General features: G+C 40.9%; 1 protein-coding gene and 1 long non-coding RNA gene across 3 annotated transcripts in view; one reads left to right on the top strand and one right to left on the bottom strand.

Annotated features, from left to right (window-relative positions):
• Positions 1–16,601: 16,601 nt before the first annotated feature.
• On the bottom strand, positions 16,602–21,132 carry LOC128598631 (cytochrome c, somatic). Of its 2 annotated transcripts, XM_053609250.1 has the most exons (4): positions 20,988–21,084; positions 20,406–20,575; positions 19,781–19,957; positions 16,602–19,664 (listed from the first exon to the last, which is right to left on the bottom strand). In XM_053609250.1, the coding sequence occupies exons 3-4, from the start codon at positions 19,947–19,949 to the stop codon at positions 19,516–19,518; spliced, it is 318 nt and encodes a 105-aa protein (XP_053465225.1). In that variant the 5' UTR covers positions 19,950–19,957; positions 20,406–20,575; positions 20,988–21,084; the 3' UTR covers positions 16,602–19,515. The 2 variants fall into 2 exon arrangements, with proteins under 2 accessions (XP_053465225.1, XP_053465224.1); XM_053609249.1 differs by lacking the exon at positions 20,406–20,575 and having other exon boundaries at positions 20,988–21,132.
• A 164-nt stretch (positions 21,133–21,296) lies between these two features.
• Positions 21,297–27,055, top strand: part of LOC128598632 (uncharacterized) — a 46,571-nt gene continuing 40,812 nt past the window's right edge. The window contains exon 1 of the long non-coding RNA XR_008383676.1: positions 21,297–21,859. This is a non-coding gene — a long non-coding RNA (uncharacterized LOC128598632). The remainder of the gene's footprint in view (positions 21,860–27,055) is intronic.

The raw sequence follows: 27,055 nt of genomic DNA, 5'->3' as shown, positions 1-27,055 counted from the left end.
TGGCCCACATCACAAAATCTCAAAACTGCAGATGCTGGCGTGGATGTGAAGAGAAGGGAACACTTTTACACTGCTGGTGGGACTGCAAACTAGTACAACCTTTCTGGAAGGAAGTATGGAGAAACCTCAAAGCACTCAAGCTAGACCTCCCATTTGATCCTGCAATCCCATTACTGGGCATCTACCCAGAAGGACAAAAAAATCCTTTTATCATAAGGACACTTGTACTAGACTGTTTATTGCAGCTCAATTTACAATCGCCAAAATGTGGAAACAGCCTAAATGCCCACCAACCCAGGAATGGATTAACAAGCTGTGATATATGTATACCATGGAATACTATTCAGCCATTAAAAAAAATGGAGACTTTACATACTTTGTAAAGGATGGATGGACGTGGAAGACATTGTTCTTAGTAAAGCATCACAAGAATGGAGAAGCATGAATCCTATGTACTCAATTTTGATATGAGGACAATAAATGACAATTAAGGTTATGGGGGGGAAGCAGAAAGAGGAATGGAGGGAGGGGGGTGGGGCCTTAGTGTGTGTCACACTTTATTGGGGCAAGACATGATTGCAAGAGGGACTTTACCTAACAATTGGAATCAGTGTAACCTGGCTTATTGTACCCTCAATGAATCCCCAACAATAAAAAAAAAACAAAACAATAAAAGCTCTGAACCATGAAAAAAAAAAAACATGTTAAAAGGAGAATAATTATAAAAATTGTGAGTAGGAAGAGCAATATACTAAATTTTATGTACTGTATATATTTTTTTTGTACTGTACTTTTATATACACAGGCACAAAGGGCAGTGTGGGCAAAGAGCAAGGGCTCTGCAGTCAGATTGCCTGGGTACAAATCCATGGATTTGTTGTGTAATCCATTTTATAATAGTTACAAGGCTTGAACAAAAATTTTTTTGCAGTAAAATATACATAAAACTTACCTTGTAAGCCATTTTTAAGTGCCCACGTCAGTGGCATTCAGCATATCCACAATATGGTGCAGCCATCACCACTATCCATTTCCAGAACTTTTTCATCATTCTAAACAGAAATTCTGTACCCATTCAACAACAGCTCCTCATTCCTCCCTCCCCCAGCCCCCGGAACTCTCCATTCTCCTTCCTGTCTATGAGTTTGACTACTACAGGTGCCTCCCATCAGTGGAGTCTTACTGTCTTTATCTTTTTGGGTCTAGCTTGTTTCATTTAACATAATGTTTCAAGGTTTATCCATGTGGTACCAAATGTCAGGATTTTATTCTTTTTTAAGGCTGAATGATATTTCATTATATCGATGTGCCACATTTTACTTATTCATTCATCTGTTGAGACAATACTTTAAAGGTATTTACAAAATGCTTATCATGTAATATTAGCCTACTAAAGAGTACTTAGTCATGTATGTTATGAAAAAAGTACTAGAAGAAAATGCACCAAAATGTTAATCATATGTGTATTAGGGTAGACAGATTCTGTTTCCTTCTCTCTTTTTTTTTCTATATATTCTTTGTGTTTCTTGTTATTGTGGTTTGATAATTAAAAATTATTTTAATGGGCCATGCCTGTGGCTCAAGGGAGGAGGGCGTGAACTCCATATGCTGGAGGTGGTGGATTCAAGCCCAGCCCCAGCCAAAAACAAACAAAACAAAACAAAAATTATTTTAGACACATATACACATATCATAGCTATTTTCCTTTTCCTCTTCATCTTTTTACCAAACTTCTTTTTTAAAAGAATATACATGTAGCCTCCACATCTTTTTAATTTTTTTAATTATAAGCAATTTCAAATATTTTTAAAAAGAGAAGAGAGCAGTATTATGAAATCCTTGCACCCACTACTTGGCCTCAACAATTATCAGTCCATGGTGACTGTTTCATCCTGTCCAACCTTGTTTCATCTGTTCCCTCCCCCTCATTCCCAGTCCTGTCACTAAATTATTTTGATGCAAATCCAGACATCATGTAGTTTAATCTGTACATATGAAACCTTGTAACATCTGGGAAACTCAAACAAATTTTTAATATCAACTGTTCACATTTCCCTAATTGCCTTATGAATTTTAAGTTAGTTTGTTTGAATTAGGATCCAAATAAAATCTATACTATGCAATTGGTTGGTATGTTTCTAGCCTTCCAACAATAAGTTCCCCCTCTGTCTTTTTTGTTATTGTTGGTCTTAAAGTTTTTTGAAGAATTATGTCAGTTGCCTTCTAGAGTTTCCCATAGTCTGGATTTTGCCCATTGCATCCTCCAGGGTCAGTTCATGTTTTCCTTTGTCTCCTGCATTTCCTGAAAACTGGAGGTTGGAAATGGAGGCTTCCCTAGTTTGGGGATGGGTTGTGTTGTTAAGAAGTTGTAGGTGGTGGTCTATACTCCCGTGAGAAGACACAGAATACTAGAAGTCTGTTTTGTTTTCTGTGATGTTACCCATCAGTGATAATTATTGCCCAGATTCATTAATTCACTGAAGATGATATATTAGCTAGAACACTTTTATAAAGAAAGACAACTTTTTGGTTATCAAGGTAATAGTTGATATAGAAAGGGCAGGGTAAATTCTTGGTCATTTACCTTGATTTACCAGTTTTTAAAATACTTGTCAGTTTCCTGGCAATGAGTTTTATTTGTCTTAATATCAGTTTAAACATATTTAATGTGTCTCAATGTGTTGTCATTACTGCAGTAGGCAGAACAATGCTGATGGTATTAAGCTTGTGTACCAGCTGACCTAAAGTAGGGAGATTACCTTGATTACCCAGGCAGGACCAGCGTAATCACAGGCTCCTTAAAAGTAGTAGAAGGGGTAAAGAGGAGGCCAGAGTGATGCAGGGTGAAGCCTTTATAATTGCTTGCTTAAAGCTGGAGTGGGGTGGCCATGAGCCAAGGAATGCAGGAAGCCTCTGGAAAAGCCAGGAAACAGATTTCCCCTAGGGCCTAGAGACTAGAAAGAAACACTGTCCTGCTGACATTTTGTTTGAGCTCAGTAACACCTGGGTGGGATGTCTAGCCCACAGAACTGCAACTTTGTGTTGTGTTAATCCACTAAATTGCAGTAATTGGTCACAGCAGCCACTAACACAGCCACTAGTCTCGCTGATGCTCCGATCAATTCATCTTTGGCCAGTGTTGTCCTTTGCAAGTTGGCTTGAGGGTTGAAGTTTTCTTGTTTCTGGTATGAAAAGATGTTCCAAGTATACCTATTGGTGAACTTTAGCATTTGACTTCTACCCTAGTTCCTCTGTCATCTTTTGAAAGTGATCAGCGATTTTTAAGTTGAACAATCTAGCCCTTGTCCTTTGTGTCTTCACTGCAGTATTTGATGCTACTCTTAGTCTTTGCTTTCCCAAATGATATCTATCCTCCCTGTGATGCCACCACAGTATCTGGCTTCATTGTCCTTCTGGGATTTTACCATAACCCCCTAAAGCTGTCCTCAAACCTCATTTTTTCTTTCTCCACACTATTCCACAGTAATTCCATCCATGCAGTGATCCCTCCATGGCAAGGGATTCTAACCAGATATCTTCCTCCCTCCTGGGCACCAATATAGGACATCATTTCTAACTGCCTGTTGGTTGATCGTTGCCACCTACACTAACAGCCTATGCCTGAAATTCATGGCAAAGCCTTAATTCCCATTGTCCCCCAACTCTTTCTGATTTCTGCTAATGGTTTTCTCCGACACTCAGATTTAAAATCTCGGTGCTATTTAAAAATCTTCCTTGTCTCCTGAAGTCAGAAATACATAGTATAACAGTTGCCAAATATATACACATTACTTATAATATTTCACTTTTCTTTTGCTATAGGAAACCAGCATTTTTAGAGTTTTGCTCATGAACACCCTGTTCAGGAACACAGACCCCCATGATAAGCCAGAGTATTTCCAGAGCTTGCTTTGTGAACATAAAACCAGAGCATGTGGGCTGGGCATTTTGTAGAGTTAATGGTCTCAAGCTAAGATGGGGTGGGTCTTATTATGGAATGCAATACTTGAAGTCTTTGCTAAGCTTCCTCCTGCATCTGAAGAACCTCAGGTGGTCTACACTGATGCCTCAGCAACTCTTCTTCCTATGCCCCGCTTCCTAACCTACCTTCTTTTAATTTCTTTAGAAATATTATTATCTTTAATCTGGTGACTAGCAAATCTTACAAGCACATAAAATAACTGATATGGGCATCTACTAAACTAGAGGTAGCTCTAAATAAGATAAAAGATTTTGTTTAGCACTTGATAATAATTCTTAAGACCTATCACTTGAAAACTATTATTTGTATACATGCTGTGATGCTGGATGTGGCCGTTTGTGGCCTGCGCGTCACGGTGGCGTTTAGCGCCCTCTTGTGTTCGCTATGAGGCCAGCTGGCGCACTGAAATTTACCAGGGAGTATTTTAAAACGCGTCTCTAGGATCTTTCCGAAGTGTTAGATTTTGGCTAGCAGTTTTTTTAAGCTGCTGTCACCCTCAGAATCATATGTAGACAGAGCCAACTGTAGGAAAAACTGAGAAAGATGTGAAGTTCTTTATATTCCTGATTTTCTCTTTCATCCTACCCTCTTCAATACTTTCCTTCCTCCATTTATTTCTCCAGAGCTCCAGATCACACTTGACACTGTAACATGTTATCAAATCATCTGAATTTAAATTTGTGTAAGCTTTTAGGCTTCCAAAAGTATTTTAAAATATTAAGCATCAAGGTATGTAGTGGATATTGGTGGATCAACAGAACCAACTGGAACCCCATCAGATGCATCAAGTAATGCACACATGGGGCTGTGAGGCAGTTTCACTATTTTGTGATCCCATAAATACCATATTCTGGAACAATCTGGAAATGACTCAACATAGGTGGGCACAATGACCATGGCGGTTGACGCCATGCACTTTTCAAACCTCCATTCCTATACTCATCATTTGTGCAAATGCAAACTACTTACCCTTCCTGGGCTCTGATTTTCTAATTTGTAGAACACTAATAATACCTACTTCATAGGGCTATTAGGAAAACAAAATGAGATAACGTATGTAAAATACTAATAGTATATACAAAACGTGCATTTAAAATTCGTGTTAAATTTTTAAGAAAGACATAAGGCAAATACAATACTCCAAGGCAAGGTCAGGCTAACATGAAATTGCTTATTGCCATCCTGAATGATTCTGAGAGAGGAAAGAACATATGGTTCTGGTGAAGGATCATTTAAAAGCAAAGTATATAGCTCTAGATTCCATTAGGAAAAACATTTGATCTCAGAAACAAATTGGCTTTTTGGTCAAAGGCAAGGAATGACTGTAAAGAGAGGGACAGATTCACATCTCAAAAAGGTAATGACAGATACCAGCCAAAGAATAGAGTATTTATACCCTACCTCAGCGTTAAAACCAAAACAAATATTCAGAATTTACTGAACAGGATTGAATAAATTCTATGTAGTTGTGAAATTTCTCTGACTCTGCATTCAGATAACACCTATACACATTCTGTTAGAAGCCCGTGTAAGGCTTTTATTAGACACGCCAATCGCAGTCTGTCAGGCCCACTAACAGCTTCCCAGGGACAGTACACTCCAAATTAAAGTGGGCCCAAGGTTAGAGTAAGAGAGGACCAAAATTAGGACTTAGACGGGCACCTGGTAACCTGTAAAGTGGCTTGGTTTAAAAATCTCTGCCTATCAAGGAGATTTAATAAGGTCACTTGAATGTTCTTCTGCAAGTATTAATAGTTGAGTGAGGGAAGAGTTAGCTTGTCAATAACGTGTAGAGAAGACATCAAAGAGAAGCAAGGAGGAATCATATTAATGGTAGCAAGTTAGACTGAAGATCCAACTGCTTAAGGAGCAAACGTATTCATCTGGTCCCCAAAAGCTGCCTTAGACTATGAATGAAGCTATTCTTAGAGGCCTGTGTGATTCCAGCTTCCAACATTACCATAAATTGTTTTTCCAATAAACCCTCCCTTTTTTAGGGAGTATGAAATTTGTGGTTCACACAATCAGATGAGATTAATTAACAGCAGTGTGGGGGAATAAAAATGAAAAGAAGTGGTCTCTGCCATTATAGAGCTTTAAATTGTAGTTGGGAAGATCACACATATTAATTCACAGAGTATTTGTGGGGTTTTGTTTGTTTGTTTGTTTGTTTTGCAGTTTTTGGCCGGGGCCGGGTTTGAACTCACTACCTCCGTTATATGGGGCCGGTACCCTACTCCTTGAGCCACAGGCGCCACCCATTCACAGAATATTTGTTAGTTTCCTACTGGCAGATAGTATATTAAGTATTAGGTATATGAGGATAAATAGAACATAGACCCTGTGCTCCAGGGGCTTGGAGACTGCAAAAACAAATGGATGATGTGCGGTGGGGGTGGGAGGCATGGGATTGGGATTGAAAATGCTTATAGCATTCATCGTTACTGCTTCCTAATATTAGAAAAGAATACTGTCCAGTGTGTCTATCTACATGGAAGAAGCTCAGTTAATATCACTCATGGCCTTTTCATTCCCTTACCACTTTCTCTGTAAATTTAGGAAGAATTAAAATAAGTATACATGAACCAAATCTTTTCTCCTTTTTGGGAGCTAACAGCCCATAAAAGCAGACTTTCTAAGACTATCCACAATTGTCTGCAAGTGAGTGCACAAGTTTGTCTACCTCTGGTGTTCAATTAGTAGGCTTACTTGGCTCTTAGCCTAAGATTTACAACTTTATCTTCATCAGTAAATTAGGTCATAGTTTCCCATCTGCCTTATTCCTAGTTTTATTTTTCATTTTGTTCAGAACCTGTATGGAGAAGAGAGATCATTATGTGAACCCCTCTGGTGAGACCAACACCCACATGGAGGTTTTTGATACCATATGAACTCCTGCAATCACTGTTGGAATAGGACCAAAGCCAAAATTCGGACTAGTCAGCAATATACTATTTAAGATTTGGGATTTAAAAAAATTACCTGACCTAACTATATTTTGCACAGAAACCAAAAAAAGAATTTTCTGGTTGGTAGTAGGGCAGAAAGATATGTGGATTGTGGCTGAATCCAAGTAATGGTACTGCTCTAGAGCTATGATCCCCAAACTTCTGCCATCCTGTAGCTCCTGGCCCTGTGAGGCCTTGCTTCACCCCCGGATTTCCATAACATTCTATGGGTTGAGTATGTTGGGGAGCAATTTTTCATGGGCCTCTCATGTGTTTGACCGTCTTGTGAACAGATGTACTATTCTGGAGAACAGAGCCTTTGTTCTGGACAGTTTTTTCAAGGATGTTTGTATAATGAACAGCCTTGGAAGATAAAGGTGTCCCTCTAGAGCAAAGGGAAGGTTTGTTTATTGTGCAGTAAAATAAAGATAACGTCTCCCAAGGGGACAAGTCAGTCAGACTTATGCCTATTATAAAGATTCAGGCTCCCTTTGCCCTGGGCACCTCATGTAATGTAACCCATTGCATCCACAGGTATTATCTGGCCCTCTCTGTGTCATCCTGTAGGTCTCTGGGCTTAGAAATCTTACACAAAAATGCTGGTACTGTGGCTTCTGCTATTGTAGCAATTAATAAGTTATCCTTTGCTTCTGATCAAGAGTCTTGTGTCTTTTGCCAGATCTATGACACTGTGGCAGGATAATTTGTTAGCTGCCAAGTAGGGTAAAAATCTCAGATTCTTCACTACTGATGGTATATCTTATTTTTAAGAAAATCTAACCTTGGACAGCACCTGTGGCTCAGTGACTAGGGTGCCAGCTCCATATACCCAGCCCCAGCCAAACTGCAACAACAGAAAAAAAAAAGAAAGAAAGAAAATCAAATCTTCCAAACTTCCCTTTATCTGAGGTATCTTGATAAAATTTCTTTTCTTTGCTATGACAGAACATATTTAAAACAAATCATTCTCAGAAAAAAGTCAGTTCCAATATAGGAGTGATGAATAAGTTAAGTGGGAGTGGGCACTAAAGCACGTGTTCAGTGCCCGGACCTGAGTGCGGGGGTCGCCCTGCGGTGCAGGCTGGGGTCTGTGCAGCCAGCGTTCTACTTCTCATCCATGTCCTTTGATCCTCACCTGTGCACAATCCTGGTGAGGCCAGTGGTGCCCTTACATGCTATCAGTGAGTCACCAATAGTTGTACCAAGAATCTCTTTTTCTTTTTAGACATAACAAAGTACTTAGAGTGCCCAGTCTTCTCTGTGTGTTTGTGCTCAGTCCCACGACATTGTACCTCATAAATATGTGCATGCAAATATGACGTCCCCTCACTAAGACATAATATTTGCACAGATATATTTATGGGGTTCAATGTGATGTTTTGGTCTATGTATTCATTGCAGAAAGGCTAAATCAAACTAAATAACATATCTATCACCTCACCTACTAATCATGTTTTTATGGTAAAAACATGTAAAATCCACCTACCCTTTAAGCAATTTTAAATAATTTTAAGATATGCAATACCTTATTATGAACTGTGGCCACCCTACTGGACAATAAATTACTAAAACATTCTTTGCTTTGACCATCTCCCCTTCCCCACACCCTCCCCACCTGCCACCAGCCACTGGTAACCACCATTCTATGAATTCTAGGAATTCAGCATGTTTAGATTCTACATATAAGTGAGATTGTGCAGTGGTTATTTTACTTAGCATGTTCTTCAGGTTCATCCATTTGTCACAATTGACTTAATTTTCTTCTTTTTAAAAGCTATATAGTGTTCCATTGTGTGTATATATACCATATTTTCTTTGTCCATTCATCTGTTGATGGGAGGCCTAACTATTTTTTTAATTATTCTTACATTTTATTATCAGCCACTAAAAATGTCCTTCGTTGTCATTGTATAGCAAGGTTATGTACTATTCTTGGACATCCACACTTTCACTTGGAGCCCACGGGTAGCCATGATGACTAGCTAGGGTTTGGAATTGTATGTGGTGTAAGATACTGAGAATGAAGGGTTAGGAGCTGGAGCTGTATTAGAAAGAGTGAGGCTGGGCGGCGCCTGTGGCTCAGTGAGCAGGGCACTGGCCCTATATACCTACCGAGGGTGTTGGGTTCGAAACTGACCCCAGCCAAACTGCAACAACAAAATAGCTGGGCATTGTGGTGGGCGCCTGTAGTCCCAGCTACTTGGGAGGCTGAGGCAAGAGAATCGCCTAAGCCCAAGAGCTGGCGGTTGCTGTGAGCTGTGACACTATAGCACTCTACCGAGTGCGACAAAGTGCAACTCTGGAAGAAGAGGAAGAAGAAGAGGAAGAAGAAGGAGAGGAAGGAGGATGAGGAGGAAGAGGAGGAGGAAGAGGAGGAAGAAGAGGAGGAAGAAGGAGAAGGAGAAGAAGAAACGAGGGATATAGCACGAGGCTAGTTTGGAGAGCCGGAAACAAACAGGATTGAGATGGTGCGAGGCGGTGGGGAAAGAGAATGTTATTCCTCTGCCCTTAAAGCAGGGTTCAGATACAGAGCACAGTCACTTGTAAGTGAAGGTGCAGGTCCAGGATAAAGAGGGACGGTGGGTGGGGGCTCAGGATGCCTCAGGGCCACCTCTCTTTCTTGCTGGGAGCTAAGGATGAAGCCATTTGCAGCAGAGCACTCCTGCTGAGAACAAGTAGAAAAACCAGGGCTTTTTGTTTGTTTGTGTTTGGTTTTAAATCTACTTGAAAGTAATGGAAAAGCAATCAGGACTTAAAAGGGTAAATTCTTTTTTTTTTTTTTTTTTTTGAATCAGAGCCTCAAGCTGTTGTTCTGGGTAGAGTGCTGTGGCATCACAGCTCACAGCAACTTCCAGTTCCTGGGCTCAAGCGATTCTCCTGCCTCCGCTTCCCAAGTAGCTGGGACTAAAGGAGCACACCACAATGCCCAGCTATTTTTTGGTTGCAGCCGTCATTGTTGTTTGGCGGGCCAGGCTGGATTCGAACCCACCAGCTCAGGTATAAGTGGCTGGCACCTTAGCCGTTTGAGCCACAGGCGCCAATCCAAAAGGCTAAATTCTTGATGAAGAATTGCAAAGAGAGGTGAGGTAATATTCTATAGCTACATTTTTCCTCAAGATAGTTACCCGTTCTGGGCGTTGGGGAAAAGGCTTGGGCCCTTCCTTCCCAGGGAAAGGGCTTGGGCAGAGGGCCTCTTCTGAAAGGCTGAGAACCCATAGTTTTTGGCAGGACCTTGGGGGAACAGAAACAACCATCAGAGACTTAAGGGTGAATGTCTCAGTGAGAAGCAAGAAGGTAGAATATGTGCCCAATGGTAGCCTTCCCACAGTGGTGACCACCAAAAATGTCTCCAGACATTGCCACATGAGAGCCCCTGGACTACAGTAAGAGAAGATGGGAAGATAATGCAGACTTGAGTTAGGAACTGATTTGAAAGATAGTCAATACACAGAATTGAAAATACCTCATGATGAGTGAAGGACAAGGGGGGGGACAATCTAGGATACAAGATGGATTTCTGGTTTGGATGACATAATAATAAAGATAGGAATATAAGGGGATCAGGTTTCGGAAGTAAATTAAAGAATTTATCTTGGATATGTTAGATTTAAGGTACCTGTGTTAATTTCCCATTGCCATTGCGAAAAATTACTACAAACTTTATTATTTTATAGTTTTGGAGGTCAGAAGTCCAAGATGGATCTCAGCGTGTGAAAGTCAGGGTGTTGGCGTAGCTGGCTTCTTCTGAATATTCAAAAGCAGAATTCATTCCTTGACTCCCAGGGGTCCTCAAACTTTTTAAACAGGGGACCAGTTCACTGTCCCTCAGACAGTTGGAGGGCTGGAATATAGTTTAAAAAAAAAAAAAAACCATGAACAAATTCCTATGCACACTGCACATATCTTATTTTGAAGTAAAAAAAACAAAACGGGAACAAATACAATCACACTGCCACATGTGGCCCGCGGGCTGTAGTTTGAGGACCTCTGTGAAGCTGCCTGCATCCCCTTGGCTTGTGGCCTCATCTCTGCTTCCTTTGTCACATTGCCACCTTTTGACTCTGACTCCTGCTTTCCTCATTTATAAGGACATTTGTAATTATGTCAGGCCCATTTAAACCCTCTAGGGTAAACTCCCCTTCTCAAAAATCCTTAACTTGATTACATTTATTTATTTATTTATTTTTATTAAATCATAGCTGTGTACATTAATGTGATCATGGGGCACCATACCCTGGTTTCATAGACCGTTTGACACATTTTCATCACACTGGTTAACATAGCCTTCCTGGCATTTTCTTAGTTATTGTGCTAAGATATTTACATTCCACATTTACTAAGATTCACATATACCCTGGTAAGATGCACCGTAGGTGTACTTGATTACATTTATAAGTTGCTTTTGCCATAAAAGGTATCTACCATTCGCAGGTTCCTGGGATTAGGGCATGAGCATATTGCGGGAGGGGCTTATTTAGCTTTCCACAGTATCCATGGATAGGGCCCAAATAAAAGTGTTTAAAGAGCAGTAGAGTATATAGCTTTAGAGATTTGAAGATGTAGATATAAATCTGAAGTCTGGCATGTGTGTGCTAAGTGATAGGTGTGGATATTTCCAGAAGAAAAATATAAAGAAAATATTGAAGGCATAAGTTTAGGCAACATTTTTTTTTTGTTTGTTCTTGGTCGAACTGGGTTTGAACTCACCACCTCCAGCATATGGAGCTGGCACCCTACTCCTTGAGCCACAGGCGCTGCCTGAGGCAACACTATTATATAAGGGATGGGTGTATCAGTTAGGACTGGAATCAGCTGCATAAAACACAACCTGAAATAACCCTGGTTTAAATAAGAAGGAAGTTTCTTAAACTGCTAATGAAGTCTGAGCTAGTATGGCAGCTTCACCCCATCCCCAGTGTGCCAGGTCCTTCTCCTCTTTGGCCACACATCCCAGGCGGCTGCCAGAGGGGCTCCAGACATCCCAGGAAAGTTCAAGGCATAAAAAGGAAGAAAAGAAGGGGCAAAAGTGCAGTCCTCCCACTGAGTCAGATCTCTTTACAAATGACTTCATAGAAGTCCCGCCCAACTGACTTCCACCTGACCCACTGACCACTCCCAGGGAAGTTGGATGATGTAGTCTTTTATAGATATATTACAACCCTAAAAAAAAAAAAAAATCAAGATTCTGTTACGAAAAATGAATTGAGTAGGCAAGCAGCAGTCTCTGCAAGAGTAGATAAAAAGAAGCCTACAGTAAGGCTGAGAAGGAACGGTCAGGGACATAGAAGTGGATCCGACAGTGAGGAAGGTGTAGCTGTTTCCAGAAGGCCAGTTCTTTGCCTTCCTATGACCCTAAAGGTAGTTGGATTTGGATATCCACCTGCTGTGTAGAAGGCCCAGAATAAAGACATTTGCTTTCTACTTTCAAGAGATTCTGCTAGAGAACCAGCATAGGTAGAGGAAGCAATTGCTTCAGATGCCTGGATCCTTGCCTGTATTCTCTTATATCTAATATGAGTCTTGGTGCTAACTAGGTCTTGCTGGTAACCTGATTAATCAGCTTTAGGAAGGAGAATAGTAAGCTATCAGCATCTGCTGGAAGGACATCTACAAAAGGAACATGGCATAGACAGACCACAAAACTATCTGAATCTTTACATGATGTTGGGGTAAAGCACACAGAGACGCCTGGCTGGGCAGAGGTGAAATGCCCCTTTCTGTCGTTTCCTAGTACGAATTGGTTCTTTAAATATCTTAACCCAGTCTGATTTAGGAGTTGGCCGAGCAGATGCCACAACAGGAAACACAAAGGCTGAGGATGCAGGCAACACAGTGACGGAAAAGATGCACTGAGGGGCAGCCTAAGGAAGGGAGATGGTAACGGAAGGATCAGGGCCTGGGGGGTTTGATGAGTTCAAGAAGATTCTAGAGAAAGAAGAGAATCATCAAACAATATGAAGTTGTGATCAAAGAGTGGTGTAGAGATTTTTAATTTCAGAGATGGGGTAGTTAGTTCCGGAGTAGTGACAAGTCTAAATTGTAATGATGGGCAAGTGGTGAGAAGAGTTAAAATCAAGGAAAATTTGAGACTATAGAAGCATGAAGCATAGATAGGATACAAGGTACAGTGGCTCACACCTGTAATCCCAGCTACTTGGGAGGCTGAGGATCCCTGGAGGCTAGGAGTTCCCAGGTCAGCTTGTGCAATATAGAAAGACCTTGTCTCTAAAAAATATTTTAAAATTAGCTGGGTGTGGCGGCCCAACCCCATAGCTCCAGCTGCTCCGGAGGCTGAGACAGGAGGATCAATTAAGCCCAGGAGTTTGAAGCAGCAGTGAACTGATTGTGCCACTGCATTCCAGACTGGGCAACAAAGTGAAACCTTGTCTCTAAAAATTAAATAAGTAAACAAAGGTGTTTTTTAAATGAGTGAGAAATAAATACATATTTTTATGAGGCACTGAATTTTGGGTATTTTTTTACACAGCAAAAGTTGACAAAGTAAACAGTTATCTGGAAGGTGCAATTTTTGTGTAAGACATTGAGGGGTGAAGCAAAAGAAATAGGCCTCTAAGAAACTACCAATTTTCAAAGGAAAAGAGTAAGAAATTAAGGCATGTTAACAAAGATGGCAGAGACAAATGCACTTGGTAAAGAGGAAACCAATATACTAGACAAATAAATGTTTATAAAATAAATGCAACAGTATGAGTGACATGGATGAAGATTATTTGTGCCAATGTTTTCTTTTCACCAGACCGAGGAACCAAGAAAGTCCTGTACTTTAGAGTCCTACATTGCCTGTTGTTGGTAAACTCCAGTGGTAAATTGTTCCTCCAAATACTTATCAGAACTCCTATTCTCAAATACTTGACTTAAAAACTGAGTTGTTGGGACAGCGCCTGTGGCTGCGCCAGCCCCGTATACCAAGGGTGGCGGGTTCGAACCTGGCCTTAGCCAAACTGCAACAAAAAAATAGCCAGGCATTGTGGTGGGCGCCTGTAGTCCCAGCTACTCGAGAGGCTGAGGCAAAAGAATGGCCCAAGCCCAAGAGCTGGAGATAGCTGTGAGCTGTGACACAGCTGTGAGCTGTGACACCACGGTACTCTACCGAGGGTGATAAAATAAGACACTGTTTCTAAAAAAAAAAAAAAAGCTGAGTTGTTCTGTGGAAGGTAGAAGACTTAAAGGGAAAATATGCCACTTCTACTAACAACAAGGAATAGTCTCCTGTTCTGTGAAGATGTGGTGGAAAGGCTAGATCTTCCCACTGAAGAGTGAACAGAAATATCACTTCTGGGCCCAAAACTGTAATAAGTGTGTGTGTACACACATTTTGCCAGCTAGAAGTCAACTCCAAGATCTTCAGGGATGGCAGAGCCACAGAAGAAAGTAGCCTGGTTTCTTATTTATCAGATCGCAGATCAGGAATGCCCTCCACAGACTGTTCTGTGAGCAGGATGTGAAATTTTTAGTTGTATTCAAGCTACAGACTCTTTCAGGCTCATTTATTACAGGACCCAGTATTATCCCTAAAACAGGCTTAGAATAAAGTAGTGACAAAAATATTTAACTCACTAAAAATAGAAAGTAAATTAAAAAGAAAGAATATGTCTTTCAATCTCTTCTTTGTAGCCATTACCAGTATAATTAAAAAAAAAATAAGAAGAAGAAAAAGGAGCCAGGTGTGGTGATGTGCACCAGTAGACCCAGCTACTCTCCAGGCCAAGGCAGAAAGATCACCAGAGCCCGGGAGTTTGAGGTTGCAGTGAGCTATGATAATGCCACTGCATTGTAGCCTGAGCAATAGAACTAGACCCTCTCTCTAAATAAATAAATATGTGATGAAAGTTGACAAGTACACAGATGATAGCAAAATGTTCATGCACATGTCAGAAATCTCACCCAAGTAGTTCTGCCTGTGAGAGGAAGAGTGATTATCTGGAAGATGCCGAGACTCCCAGCCGCTGCTGTGGATAGTGTGGAAGAACAAGTGGGCTGTGCTGAGAGGCGCACAGGCCTAGAAAAAGCCCAATTTCTTCTTCTTCTTCTTCTTTTTTTTTTTTTTTTGCAGTTTTTGGCTGGGGTTGGGTTTGAACCCGCCACCTCCAGCATATGGGGCCGCTGCCCTACTCCTTTGAGCCACAGACACTGCCCAAGCCCAAGCCCAATTTAAAGAAAGGGAGTAAGTGTTCTATAAAGAAGTTGATATGTGGAGATGACCCAATTTATGTGGAGTTGTTTTGTTTTGTTTTTGTCTTGAGACAGAGTCTCACCACGCCCTTTGTCACCCTGGGTAGGGTGCTGTGGCATCACAGCTCACAGCAACCTCAAACTCTTGAGCTCAAGCGATTCTCTTGCCTCAGCCTCCCAAGTAGCTGGGACTACAGGAACCCACCACAACGCCTCGCTATTTTTTGTTGCAGTTGTCATTGTTTAGCAGGCATGGGCTGGATTCAAACCAGCCAGCCTTGGTGTATGTGCCCCGTGCCCTAACCGCTGACCCTGTAAGAACTCTTATGATCTCTTCCATTCCCAATATCCAGAGACTTCACTCATGTGATTAATAGAAATATTTTGTCTAAGTTCTAGCAGTTAAATCAGTCATCTCTGGCCATCTTCCCCAGGCCTTTTCTAAGAACTGTGAGTATTTTTATCAACCACCGCACACTGGCCATCTACCCCATGTATTTTTGTTTGGAAAGTTGTATTTTATTCATTGATGATATGTAGACTGCCAGTGAAGTTCCTTCTAACAACCTGAACATTTACTCATTAATAAATAAACACAGTAAGTCTACTTAGTTTCCTGAGTGAAACAAGAGATGGCCTGAAGGTATCACCAATTTTTAAATACCCCAAATTCTAACTATGATAACCCGGAATCCAACTGTCACTAAATGAAAATCTAATATTCTGTATTCTACTCTAAGGATATAAACACTGAAATAATGGTCAGTCTTGGCACAAAAATGCGGCGAAAGGAATTCAGTAAGTACCCCAGCACTATCTAGAACAGTGGTTCTTAACCTTCCTAATGCCGCGACCTTTTGATACAGTTCCTCATCATGTGGTGACACCCAACCATAAAATTATTTTCATTGCTACTTCATAACTGTAATTTTGTTAGTTATGAATTGTAATATAAATATCTGATATGCACGATGGTCTTAGGTGACCCCTGTGAAAGGGTTGTTGGATCCCCAAAGGGGTTGCAACCCACAGGTTGAGAACCGCTGGTCTAGAAGAAATTTATCTGCAGGCTGGGCACTGTGGCTCAGGCCTATAATCCTAGCATTCTAGGAGGCTGAGGTGGGTGGAGCTCTAAAAATAGCCGAACATTGTGGTGGGTGCCTGTAGACCCAGCTCCTTGGAGGCTGAAGCAAGAGGATTGGTTGGGCCAGAGTTTGAGGTTGCTGTGAGCTATGACTCCACAGTACTCTGCCAAGGGCAACAAAGTGAGATTCTGTCTCAAAAAAAAAAAAAAAAAAAAAATTATCTGGGAGACAAACTTTCTCGTCACCATAGAGGTGTGCTTGTATGCTGTCAGGTATAGACCTTAGCAGTGATCCATGCTCTGCAACTACTTGGCTTTCAAGATATTCTGATAAGATGGAGAGCCCACAAGCCCATCACCGGAAATGAGTAATTTGCATTTCAAGAAAATTTATTGTCATTTATTCTTGCCCGAGTTTGACCATGGAACAGCCTGAGACTAGCCAACTGGAAGGCTACTCCCTGGCCTTTTCCTAGAGAGCCATGTGAATTAGACCACACCCTTTGTAATTCACAACCATCTTCAGTGATTAAAGTGAAAATGTAAGTAAATATAATGTTCACGAATAAATTAGAGAAAAGTGTAGGAAAAGGATGACATAAGGGTACATCCCTGGTACTACCAGAGTGCCTCCTGTCCAAAATGAACTGTCAGCTTATAACTGGAATATGTAAAACAAAATTGTGGAGCACATCTGATTTAGAAGTAGGAATGGAATCAGTGTTCTTAAGGACATTATAGTGTACTTGTAAGAATCCTAGATTAATAGGCTAAGGGAAGTAGTTTTCTTACAAACCACTGAATTCTAGTCCTACACCCATGGTGTCAATCCAGTAGCCCCCAGCCCATTTGCAGTTATGTAAATTTAAGTTAAAAATAAATCCAGTTTTACCACAGCCGTATCTCAGAGGCTCAATAGCCGTATGTGGTTAGTGACCACCATTGGTCTAGAAGAAATCCATCATCACAGAAAGTTGTATTGGACAGTGCTGCTATATGCAAAATCAAAACTGTAGGTGGCACTTGGAAGAACTTAAACTCTTGTATCTGACTTTCATTTTTGATACCACTAACCAAATCACTCACAGTGAAGCACTAGAAATGAAGACATGTGGGTTAGTGTTCGCTTTTTTGTCTCAATTTCCTTATTTCTAAGGATATAGACCACTTACTGCAAGGAATGTCCCTTCTTTTCAATTATACATCACTTACATCATAATCCCCAGAGGTACTTATTTGAGCAAAACTGGCCTATGACAGCTGACGTAGGAGGCACAGAAATGAGAAACTTTTTAAACTTGTAAAAGAAGAAAAAAAGTTGAGGCTGGGCACTGTGACTTATGCCTGTAATCCTGAACTTTATGGACACCCTGTATAATCAATTTAAGCTCTCAAGAAAGATTACTTGTATATGAATTAACCAGCATCAGTCAGCTTGATTGATGATGGCTAAGTCACCAGAGCTTCATCACTTCTGTGTTAAATAATAAAATCAAATTTCTGAATTTGTAAACTAACCAAGATGAAAGGTCCAAGACTAGGCCTAATTTCTGTAGCCATCTCATTGCAATGCTCATATTCTGTATCACTCCCAGGATGCAAAAAATTGGAAATCAACTCCCTAGTTTTTGTATTTTTCCAATTAGTCCAGAATTGTCCCCATAAAGTAACAGCTACACTGTCTCTGAATACTGCCAACTTAATGCAGTCACCATTTCCTGTTATAAGGACTTCAAAGGCTGAAAACTTTGAAGGATTTCCAGGATGTATTTTTTTTATCTCCTACCACAACTCAGGCAAGACTTCAAAAATCTGAATTTTAGCAGAAATTGTTTCTGTTTCTAGACTTTGCTTCCTCACATTTCTCTATAAATGAAAATAAGACTCACATGTTACAAGACCTTTGCCAGACATTAAAGGCTCATTTAATTATTCTTATTACTTTGAAATCATAAATGAGGCCCTCTTCCCAATCTCCTTACTAACCCACAAAGCCATAGCTCTCTCATTTCCCCTGTCATTCTTTATAGCTTAGTTCAGGCTCACCATCTCCATGAAGTTCCCAAGGACTACTCTAAATGTGTATGGTATCACTTCTTGGCCTTTTGGCTAAGATAAAGTGCAGTATTTAAACACGTATGGCATGCACTGTGCACAAAATGATTTAGTGTGTAATTACCGGTGTTACACATCACAAAGTTATGACTGGAAGTATTCTATCCATGCCTGGCATAAATGCTGCACTTCTCCTTCTCGACAAAGAAACTAGTTAAGTGTGAATTAGTCAAGTGTTATTCCAGTTTAAGCTGTCCTAGAGGATCAAGTAAACACAATCTAGTACCATGACTGGTAAATTACCACACAATATTTGAGGACTATTGTACAAATTTTGTCATTAGTCGTTAAATCAGGCAGTCAAAAAATTGTGATCTGTGATTTTTGTTTTTAATTATGTTATGATCACACATCATTTTAAAATCTGTGTATATCTCTTCTAATTCACGTAATGAGTTGGCAAAAGCACCATTACTAATCACACACATATAGTTGTTACACAGTTTTATGTGTTTCTGAAGAGTTGCTGAAAGACAATCCCAAATTATAACTTAACCTGACTTAGGTAGTAAATAATTCAAAAGTTTAATTTGCCATTTCTTGACATATTGACTTTTCAAAGCATGACCTTATAGATTGTCTATAAAATAAATGTTAAATATTTTTTATTTGACATTACACATAAACCACACTAAAATGCCTTTCAATAAATAAAAGGCAGCATTTTAGTAGACCCAGGGAAATTATATTGGCGTGATAAAGATCAAAAGTACAAAGTAAACATTGCTACCCTCTCTCCAGCTCTCACCTTTAACAGGCTAATGAACACCAATTAAAACATCAGTGAGTCTTGCTTGGTTCTGAGACAGTGAGGAGATTTCCCCAGTATTTAAATATATACACATAATCAGTTATATAAATCTTAATATAAAACCAATCTTCAATAGGCTTTGGGATGGCAATTTACTATCTTTGTGAAAAGGTAAACATTGCTAATTAAATATGAACATATCTTTAGAAATGGAAAACAGTGATGCATTTACTGAACTGGAATCACTATCAAAATCCAAAAAACCGATCATATTCATTTAACCACAAGCCAGACTTAGTTAAACGGGGACTGTCCAACAAAAATATTCTGTCACTCATTCATGATCTGAATTCTGGTAAATGAGACCAATTAAATTATGGTACACATAAAAAAAAGCCGTGAGATATTTCTCTTTTGTAATAAATAAGGCAATGGCCATCTATTACTCATTTGTAGCTTTTTTGAGATAAGCTATCAAGTCTGCCCTTTCTCCCTTCTTCTTAATGCCAGCGAAGATCATTTTTGTTCCAGGGATGTACTTCTTGGGATTCTCCAAATACTCCATCAGTGTATCTTCTCCCCAGGTTATACCTAAACAAGAAAGGATGCATTGGTTAATTACTACTTACATTCCTGATAAAGAGTATGCCACAGGTTACATTCACACAATTTGTGCTGTGTTATTTAACAAATGTTCCCCCTCTTACCTTTGTTCTTATTGGCGTCTGTGTAAGAGAAGCCAGAAGCCTGACCTGTCTTCCTCCCAAAGAGACCATGGAGATTTGGTCCAGTCTTGTGCTTGCCTCCTTTTTCCACAGTATGGCACTGGGCACACTTCTGAACAAAAATCTTCTTGCCTTTCTCAATATCACCCATATTTAATTCTAAAAACGAAAAGACCCAACTTAGTAACTTTTTCTTCAAGTAACAAATATAGTGTGAACCAATGATCACTTTTAATTAATTTCTAATCCATTGCTCATCTATGACATTAAGTACCAGAATAAATCTTGTTTCATTTAGCACACTCATACCTTTAAGTCTAAAAACACTACTTAGGAAAACCTCCTTAGAAACATATCTTTGTTTGTCTAGGCCCAAGCAAGCAAAATAGGAGGAACCTAGCTCAAGCCGTAATTTCAAAAGATGAGGTCAAGGTCACAAAGAGTCACTAATCTGAGATTGAACTGCGACTACATTAAAGTAAAGCCACAAGAATCACAATTTTTAATAAGAAGGTCTAGTTGTTTGTTCCTACCACAATCTAAAGCCACCTCTCTCTGAGAATAATATAAAGCACATAAATTTTAAAGAGGTCCTGGCTGTTCACACCTGCTCAGGTCACAGGTGTAGCTTGTCACTCTAACTTGCCACGCTGAGATGACAGCACAGGAGAGGGCTGCAAGGACATGGACATCCCTTCTCCCCATGAGTTGCCCGGAGACGACCACGAGGTCGTTCACCCATCCAGGTCGCTTTCAAGGTGACTGACGAAAATCCACCTTTCCGGGATACCAGAGCAGTCGATGGAAGAGACAACAGGTAGCCAGGAAAAGAAATAACCTCTTATTAGAGGAGCAGCAGGTTTTGCTCTCCAAGGGAGGCCGTGAAGCGAAGCGCTGCTCTCTGGCTCTCCGGGAGGGCCCGCGTTTTCCTCGGACGCGCATCTAAACCGCCAAGAGTGCTTGACCTACTCTACACCTAGTTAGGATTCCGCCCCATCTCAAGCCGTTACCCTCCGGGTTCTGGCTGGCCACAGTCCAGGCATCTCACTCCCGGCCCTGCCCGCCCCCCGAGGGCTTCCCTCGGAGGTTCCCGGAGAAGGCCTAGGTCGCGTCCTCGCCCCCTATGTGGGTGTGGACCTCCCACAAGCTCGGCCTTCCACCCACTGTGGTTTCCGCGCCCTGCGCTCACCTCTCTTTGGTTGCTAACAGTACTAAAGTTACGAGCTGGAAGCCGGACGTCCTGCCGTCTAACTCCAAGGACACGCCGGGCTGCGCCTATGTACCGGTGTTAGTGCAACCGAACTCGCTCCGCCCTCCTGTGGCCAGAAGAGTTACCGAACAGGCTGATACGCAGTGTCGTCAAGGCGTTTCATTGGCTCCCGTTTCCAGGGCCTGCGCCAGGAGGCTGCGCGCGCATGCCGGCTAGCAGGGTAGGCTGTACCGCGCGCGCGTGCCCTTCCTTCCCAGGCCTCTCCTCCCTGGGCGTTACTACGGGCTTGCACGCACGACGTCGAGGTGGTGCCGGAGGCGCTGACGTCACTGGATGGTCTCAGTGCGCTTGTGCGTGCGGGCGCGGGGGCGAGGAGCTGAGTCGTGTAGCGTGCCTAGGGGTAATCCTGCTGACGTAACAGGTCTTCGGCGCGGTGATGCAACGAGCTTTGATTCTGGCCCTTCTGCGAAGAGACGCACCTGGAGGTCTCCTAGCTACTTTTTGTCAGCAGGCGACCTTTACTCAGACTCGGGCACGCTTCCACTGCTGGCGCCAGCTGCACCTCAGAGGGACAGCCTGGAACCGGGTGTTTGTAAGAGTTAGACATTAAGTCATTTTTCAGCTGTCCGTCAAATGGACGCCCTAAGACCGAGGAGGGTGCTGTATTGGCAGTAGACGGGATTTTAACTCTGGCCGCTTCCCTGCCAGTTTCTCTTTTGCTGACGCTCCTCGCCACCTGGCGTTCGTGTGCAGAAAGAACAGGGGGAGTGTGCAGGCAGTATCTACGGTAGGAAGAAGCATTTTTAGATGATTAGGGAATTGTTGGAAACCTAGGTAAAGATCGTGTTCAGGTAAGCCTAATGCAGTTCAGGTCATATTAGAAATGTAAATGTTATTACAACTGCTTTTAGTTACCATTATCATGGTTATCCTTGGAAACTTGCTCCCCTACTATCGCCGAGAGTTTTCAGCTTGACTTCTAAGCACCTCAAATTCACGTTCTGATAGATTTTTCCTCTTCTGTCTGGCACTGTTGTATTAAGTCAAGTGTTTTTGTTGTGCGCCAGGCATTTATTTAGATACTTGGTGTAAATCAGTGAGGTCTCTAGCATCCTTCCTCCCATCCCAACTTAGATACATTCCACACCTCTGGATTTCAGCTTCCAGAACTTCCATCTCCCTACTGTGACTGCACTATTTTAATTTTGAACTGAGTCCTGGCTTACAATTCCCATCTAATCTCACACACTACTTGCCACAGTCTTCCTGTAAAACACAGCAGGCCAGATAGATGTACCAATGAATCACCTGGCCAAGTGAATGGATCGACCCCTCTAAATTTATTCCCATGAGAAGAATAGAAAATAGGAAGTTCTTAATATTTTTTTAACTAAAGAAATTGTGGATAGACTTGGCGCCTGTGGCTCAAGTAGCTAAGGCGCCAGGCACATACACCTGAGCTGGCAGGTTCCAGCCCAGCCCGTCAAACAACAATGACGGCTGCAACTAAAAAATAACCGGGCGTTGTGGCAGGCGCCTGTAGTCCCAGCTACTTGGGAGGTGGAGGCAGGAGAATCGCTTGAGTCCAGGAGCTGGAGGTTGCCGTGAGCTGTGATGCCACAGCACTCTACCCAGGGCGACAGCTTGAGGCTCTGTCTCAAAAGAAAAAAAGAAATTATGGATAAAGAGTCTTGTTATTGCAAGTAGGGGGAAAATGAGAAGAAAGAACAACAAAAATGAACACTTGGCACCTTCCTGTAGTAAAGCAAATACCATAAATTGTATGTTATGTCTGTATTTGAAACTTTTTTGAGACAAGAGTCTCACTCTGTTGCCATGGGTTGAGTGTGGTGGCATCATAGTTCACAGCAACCTCTGACAAAGGTTTGATAACTAGAATCCACAGAGAAGTCAAACTAATAAGAAAAGAACAAGTGATCCCATTTCATTGTGGGTAAGAGACTTGAACAGAAGCTTCTCTGAAGAAGACGAGTGCATGACCTATAAACACATGAAAAACTGCTCATTGTCTTTAATCAGAGAACTGCAAATCAGAACCACTTTCAGATATCATCTAACTCCAGTAAGAGTAGCTTACATAACAAAATCCCAAAACTACAGATGTTGGCGTGGATGTGGAGAGAAGGGAACACTTCTGCACTGCTGGTGGGAATGCAAGTTAATACCTTCCTTTTGGAAAGAAGTTTGGAGAACACTTAGGGAACTAAAAGTAGACCTATTTGATCTTGCAATTCCTCTACTAGGTACATATCCAGAAAACCAAAAATCACTTTATAGCAAAGATATTTGGGGCGGCACCTGTGGCTCAGTCGGTAAGGTGCCGGCCCCATATACTGAGGGTGGCGGGTTCAAACCCGGCCCCGGCCGAACTGCAACAAAAAAATAGCTGGGTGTTGTGGCGGGCACCTGTAGTCCCAGCTACTTGGGAGGCTGAGGCAAGAGAATCGCTTAAGCCCAGAAGTTGGAGGTTGCTGTGAGTTATGTGATGCCATGGCACTCTAGCTAGGGCCATAAAGTGAGACTCTGTCTCTACAAAAACAAAACAAAGCAAAACAAAAAAAACAACAAAGATATTTGCACCAGAATGTTTATTGCAGTCCAATTCATAATTGCCAAGTTATGGAAGCAGCCCAAGTGCTCATCCACCCATGAATGGATTAACAAATTGTGGTATATGTATACCATGGAATATTATGCAGACTTAAAAAAAGATGGAGACTTTATCTCCTTTATGTTTACATGATTGGAGCTGGAACATTCTTCTTAGTAAAGAATGGAAGAAAAAGTATCCAGTGTACTCAGTACTATTATGAAACCAATATATAATCACCCACACTTTCATACAAATGATGAAACACAACTATAGCCGAGAATGGAGGTGGGGAAGGGAGGGAGGTTAAGTGGAGGGAGGGTAATCAGTGGGATCTATTGTGCAATTGTGCAAGGGTACATGTCAAATCTATTAAGAGTAGAGTATAAACGTCTTAACAAGTAAGTGAGGTGAAGGCTATGTTAAGCAGTTTGATGTAAGCACTACAAATAATTATAAAGTCAGCACATTTTACCCCATACATGCATTAGTGTACACAGTTATGATTTAATAAAAAAAAAGTTCTAAAGAGATTCATAGTACTTAAAATTTACTCAAGGTACCGGAGAAAATTAGTTGTGAAGGACAGTAACATTGTGCAAATTACTTTGTTTCATATTCTCATTGCTTATGATGAACAGTAGCTAGTAAGGGATATAACTATTATAAAGTAAATGCAGTAGATTTCTTCTTCCAGCAACATAGTGGATGACATACATTTGTTCCTCCTTGGTGGTTTTGCTTTCTACAGTTTCACTTACCTTCAGTTGCCACAGCCCAAAAACATTATGCATTTTGAGAAAGAACCACATTCACATAACTTATTATATAGTATATTGTAGTTATTTTTAATTTCTTACTGTGCCTAATTTATAAGTTAAACTATATCATAGCTATCTATGTGCCATGGAGAAAAAAGCATAGTATAGCTTTGTTTATGACATGGGGAATGTGTCATTAGGTTGTTTTGTTGTGGCCATCATAGAGTAAACCTACACAAACCTAGATTTATAGCTTACTACATACTTAGGTTATATCCTATGTCCTGTTGCTTTTAGGCTACAAACCTGTATAGCATGTTATTGTACAGAATATTGTAGGCAGTTGTAACACAGTAGTATTTGTGTATCTAAAAATGTATAAATACAGAAAAAGTACAGTAAAAAACTACTTTTGTATTTGCAGTCTCTTGACCAAAATATCATGACTTGTGTGTATAGGTTTCAGTACTATCTGTGGCTTCAGGCATCTGCTAAGGGTCTTGGAATGTATTGCCTGTGGATAAGGGGAGACTACTGTATTTTTAAAAATCACGATGAAAAAAAAAATTTAGTAAAATCTCTCATCCCTCAAATGAAAACGTTAACTGAAACTACAAGAAAGTAAGAGAAATCTGGTTGGAGGCAAGGGGGAAGATGGAGAAAAAGAACTGAAAACCAATGTGATAAGCATAAACAGACTCCAGGGCCATCTTAAGAACTTTTACTGCAGTGAAAGAGTCTTAGGCTATGATAGCAGTTCAACAAAATGGAATTAAAACCCAGATAGTGGCACAGGAGAGTTGAAGGCAAAGTTGGCAAAGATACCTTCATAATGTTGGTACACTTGAAAGGTTAAAATACATTCTGTTCACTGGCAGAGAGAACAACAAGATTAGTCTTGTCTGTCTTGGCCTTAGTACTGGGTGGGAGCGAAAAGTATCCCTAAAGAAATCATCACAGGTCTACTTAGGTTTAGAGTTTAGAGTTTAGAGTTTACAAGTTGCAGGTTTAAAGTTTGATATACTCTACCTTTACAGTTTGAGAAAACTCCATCTGAAAAATGAACAAAGTAGTTGTAGATGGGCAGGGTGTCCTGGTATCTGGTGGAAGCAAACACAAATGTTATCCAGAGGAATATCTCTGTGCCGGCCTCTAAGGATTCACATATTCTTAAAAACTGTCAAGATGAGCTCATAATGAAAAGCAACAAAGAGCAGAGAAGTAAAAATCTTAACAGTGAAGATTTCTTCCTATCAATGTGGGAAGAAAATAATTATTGAGTAAACACAATTGCATATAAGTAACCCATAAGAAACTACCAAGTGTGAATAAAATCTTACACAATTTATATAGATAAACTGAATCTTTTTTTATACCATGTTCTTTTAGCTAGCATTCACAATGAGTCTTCAGAATCGATAGTACCCTCTTTCTCATTTGGCAGCACAGTTTTCACTTGTTATTTGGATTTATAGTAACCTGTTTCCCATAGAAAGATTTGAGATCACAGTTTGTGGCCAGATGATTCTTGGTCAAATCCTTGTTTTCGTCTCACATTTCTTCCTGTTAGATGTTGAAAGGTGAAGAAATGCCACAAAGAACCAGACCAAGCAAAGTTAATAGCCGAGATTTAATAAGGGCATCTGCAGGCACACAAGCTGCCCCTGAAGATAGAAAATGTGGACAGCACAGATGAGGGTAAGGGGCCTCTTTGAAAGCAGTTCAGGGTGTGGCTTAAATGCTACTCAGGAACTTGGGATGTGGTGTAAGAGATCAAAGGTCATCTACTAGAGGCCTTGTAAAGGTGGGAGGATTATCTGCTGTGAATTTTCTACAACTTGAAAGGAAATTTAACGGGACCAGAAGAGCAAGGAGAGTTCTATTCTTTGCTTAATCAATGTCCAGACTGACTGGAGCCGGAGTCTTTTCTCTGCTTAAGAATAGTTAGGCCAGAAAGGTTGTACTAGTTTGCAGTCCCACCAGCAGTGTAAAAGTGTTCCCTTCTCTCCACATCCACACCAGCATCTGCAGTTTTGAGATTTTGTGATGTGGGCCATTCTCACTGGGGTTAGATGATATCTCAGGGTTGTTTTGATTTGCATTTCTCTAATATATAGAGATGATGAACATTTTTTCGTGTGTTTGTTAGCCAGTCGTCTGTCGTCTTTGGAGAAACCTCAAAGCACTCAAGCTAGATCTCCCATTTGATCCTGCAATCCCATTACTGGGCATCTACCCAGAAGGAAAGAAATCCTTTCATCATAAGGACACTTGTACTAGACTGTTTATTGCAGCTCAATTTACAATCGCCAAAATGTGGAAACAGCCTAAATGCCCACCAACCCAGGAATGGATTAACAAGCTGTGGTATATGTATACCATGGAATACTATTCAGCCATTAAAAAAAATGGAGACTTTACATCCTTCGTATTAACCTGGATGGACGTGGAAGACATTATTCTTAGTAAAGCATCACAAGAATGGAGAAGCATGAATCCTATGTACTCAATTTTGATATGAGGACAATTAATGACAATTATGGTTATGGGGGGGGAAACAGAGGGAAGGAGGGAGGTGGGTGGGGCCTTGGTGTGTGTCACACTTTATGGGGGCAAGACATGATTGCAAGAGGGACTTTACCTAACAATTGCAATCAGTGTAACCTGGCTTATTG

This window comes from Nycticebus coucang, chromosome 11, assembly GCF_027406575.1.
Source record: "Nycticebus coucang isolate mNycCou1 chromosome 11, mNycCou1.pri, whole genome shotgun sequence".
NCBI lineage: Eukaryota > Metazoa > Chordata > Mammalia > Primates > Lorisidae > Nycticebus > Nycticebus coucang.
Note: the sequence above shows the minus strand (reverse complement) of the source record. Positions and strands in the feature narration are given on the sequence as shown.

Bases quoted from the DNA above. Each gene is read 5' to 3' on its own strand.
- LOC128598631 (XM_053609249.1), bottom strand. From the start codon at position 19,949: ATGGGTGATATTGAGAAAGGCAAGAAGATTTTTGTTCAGAAGTGTGCC. The intron at 19,665-19,780 runs GTAAGAGGGGGA...TTTCTTGTTTAG, and splicing joins AGACGCCAATAAGAACAAAG to GTATAACCTGGGGAGAAGAT.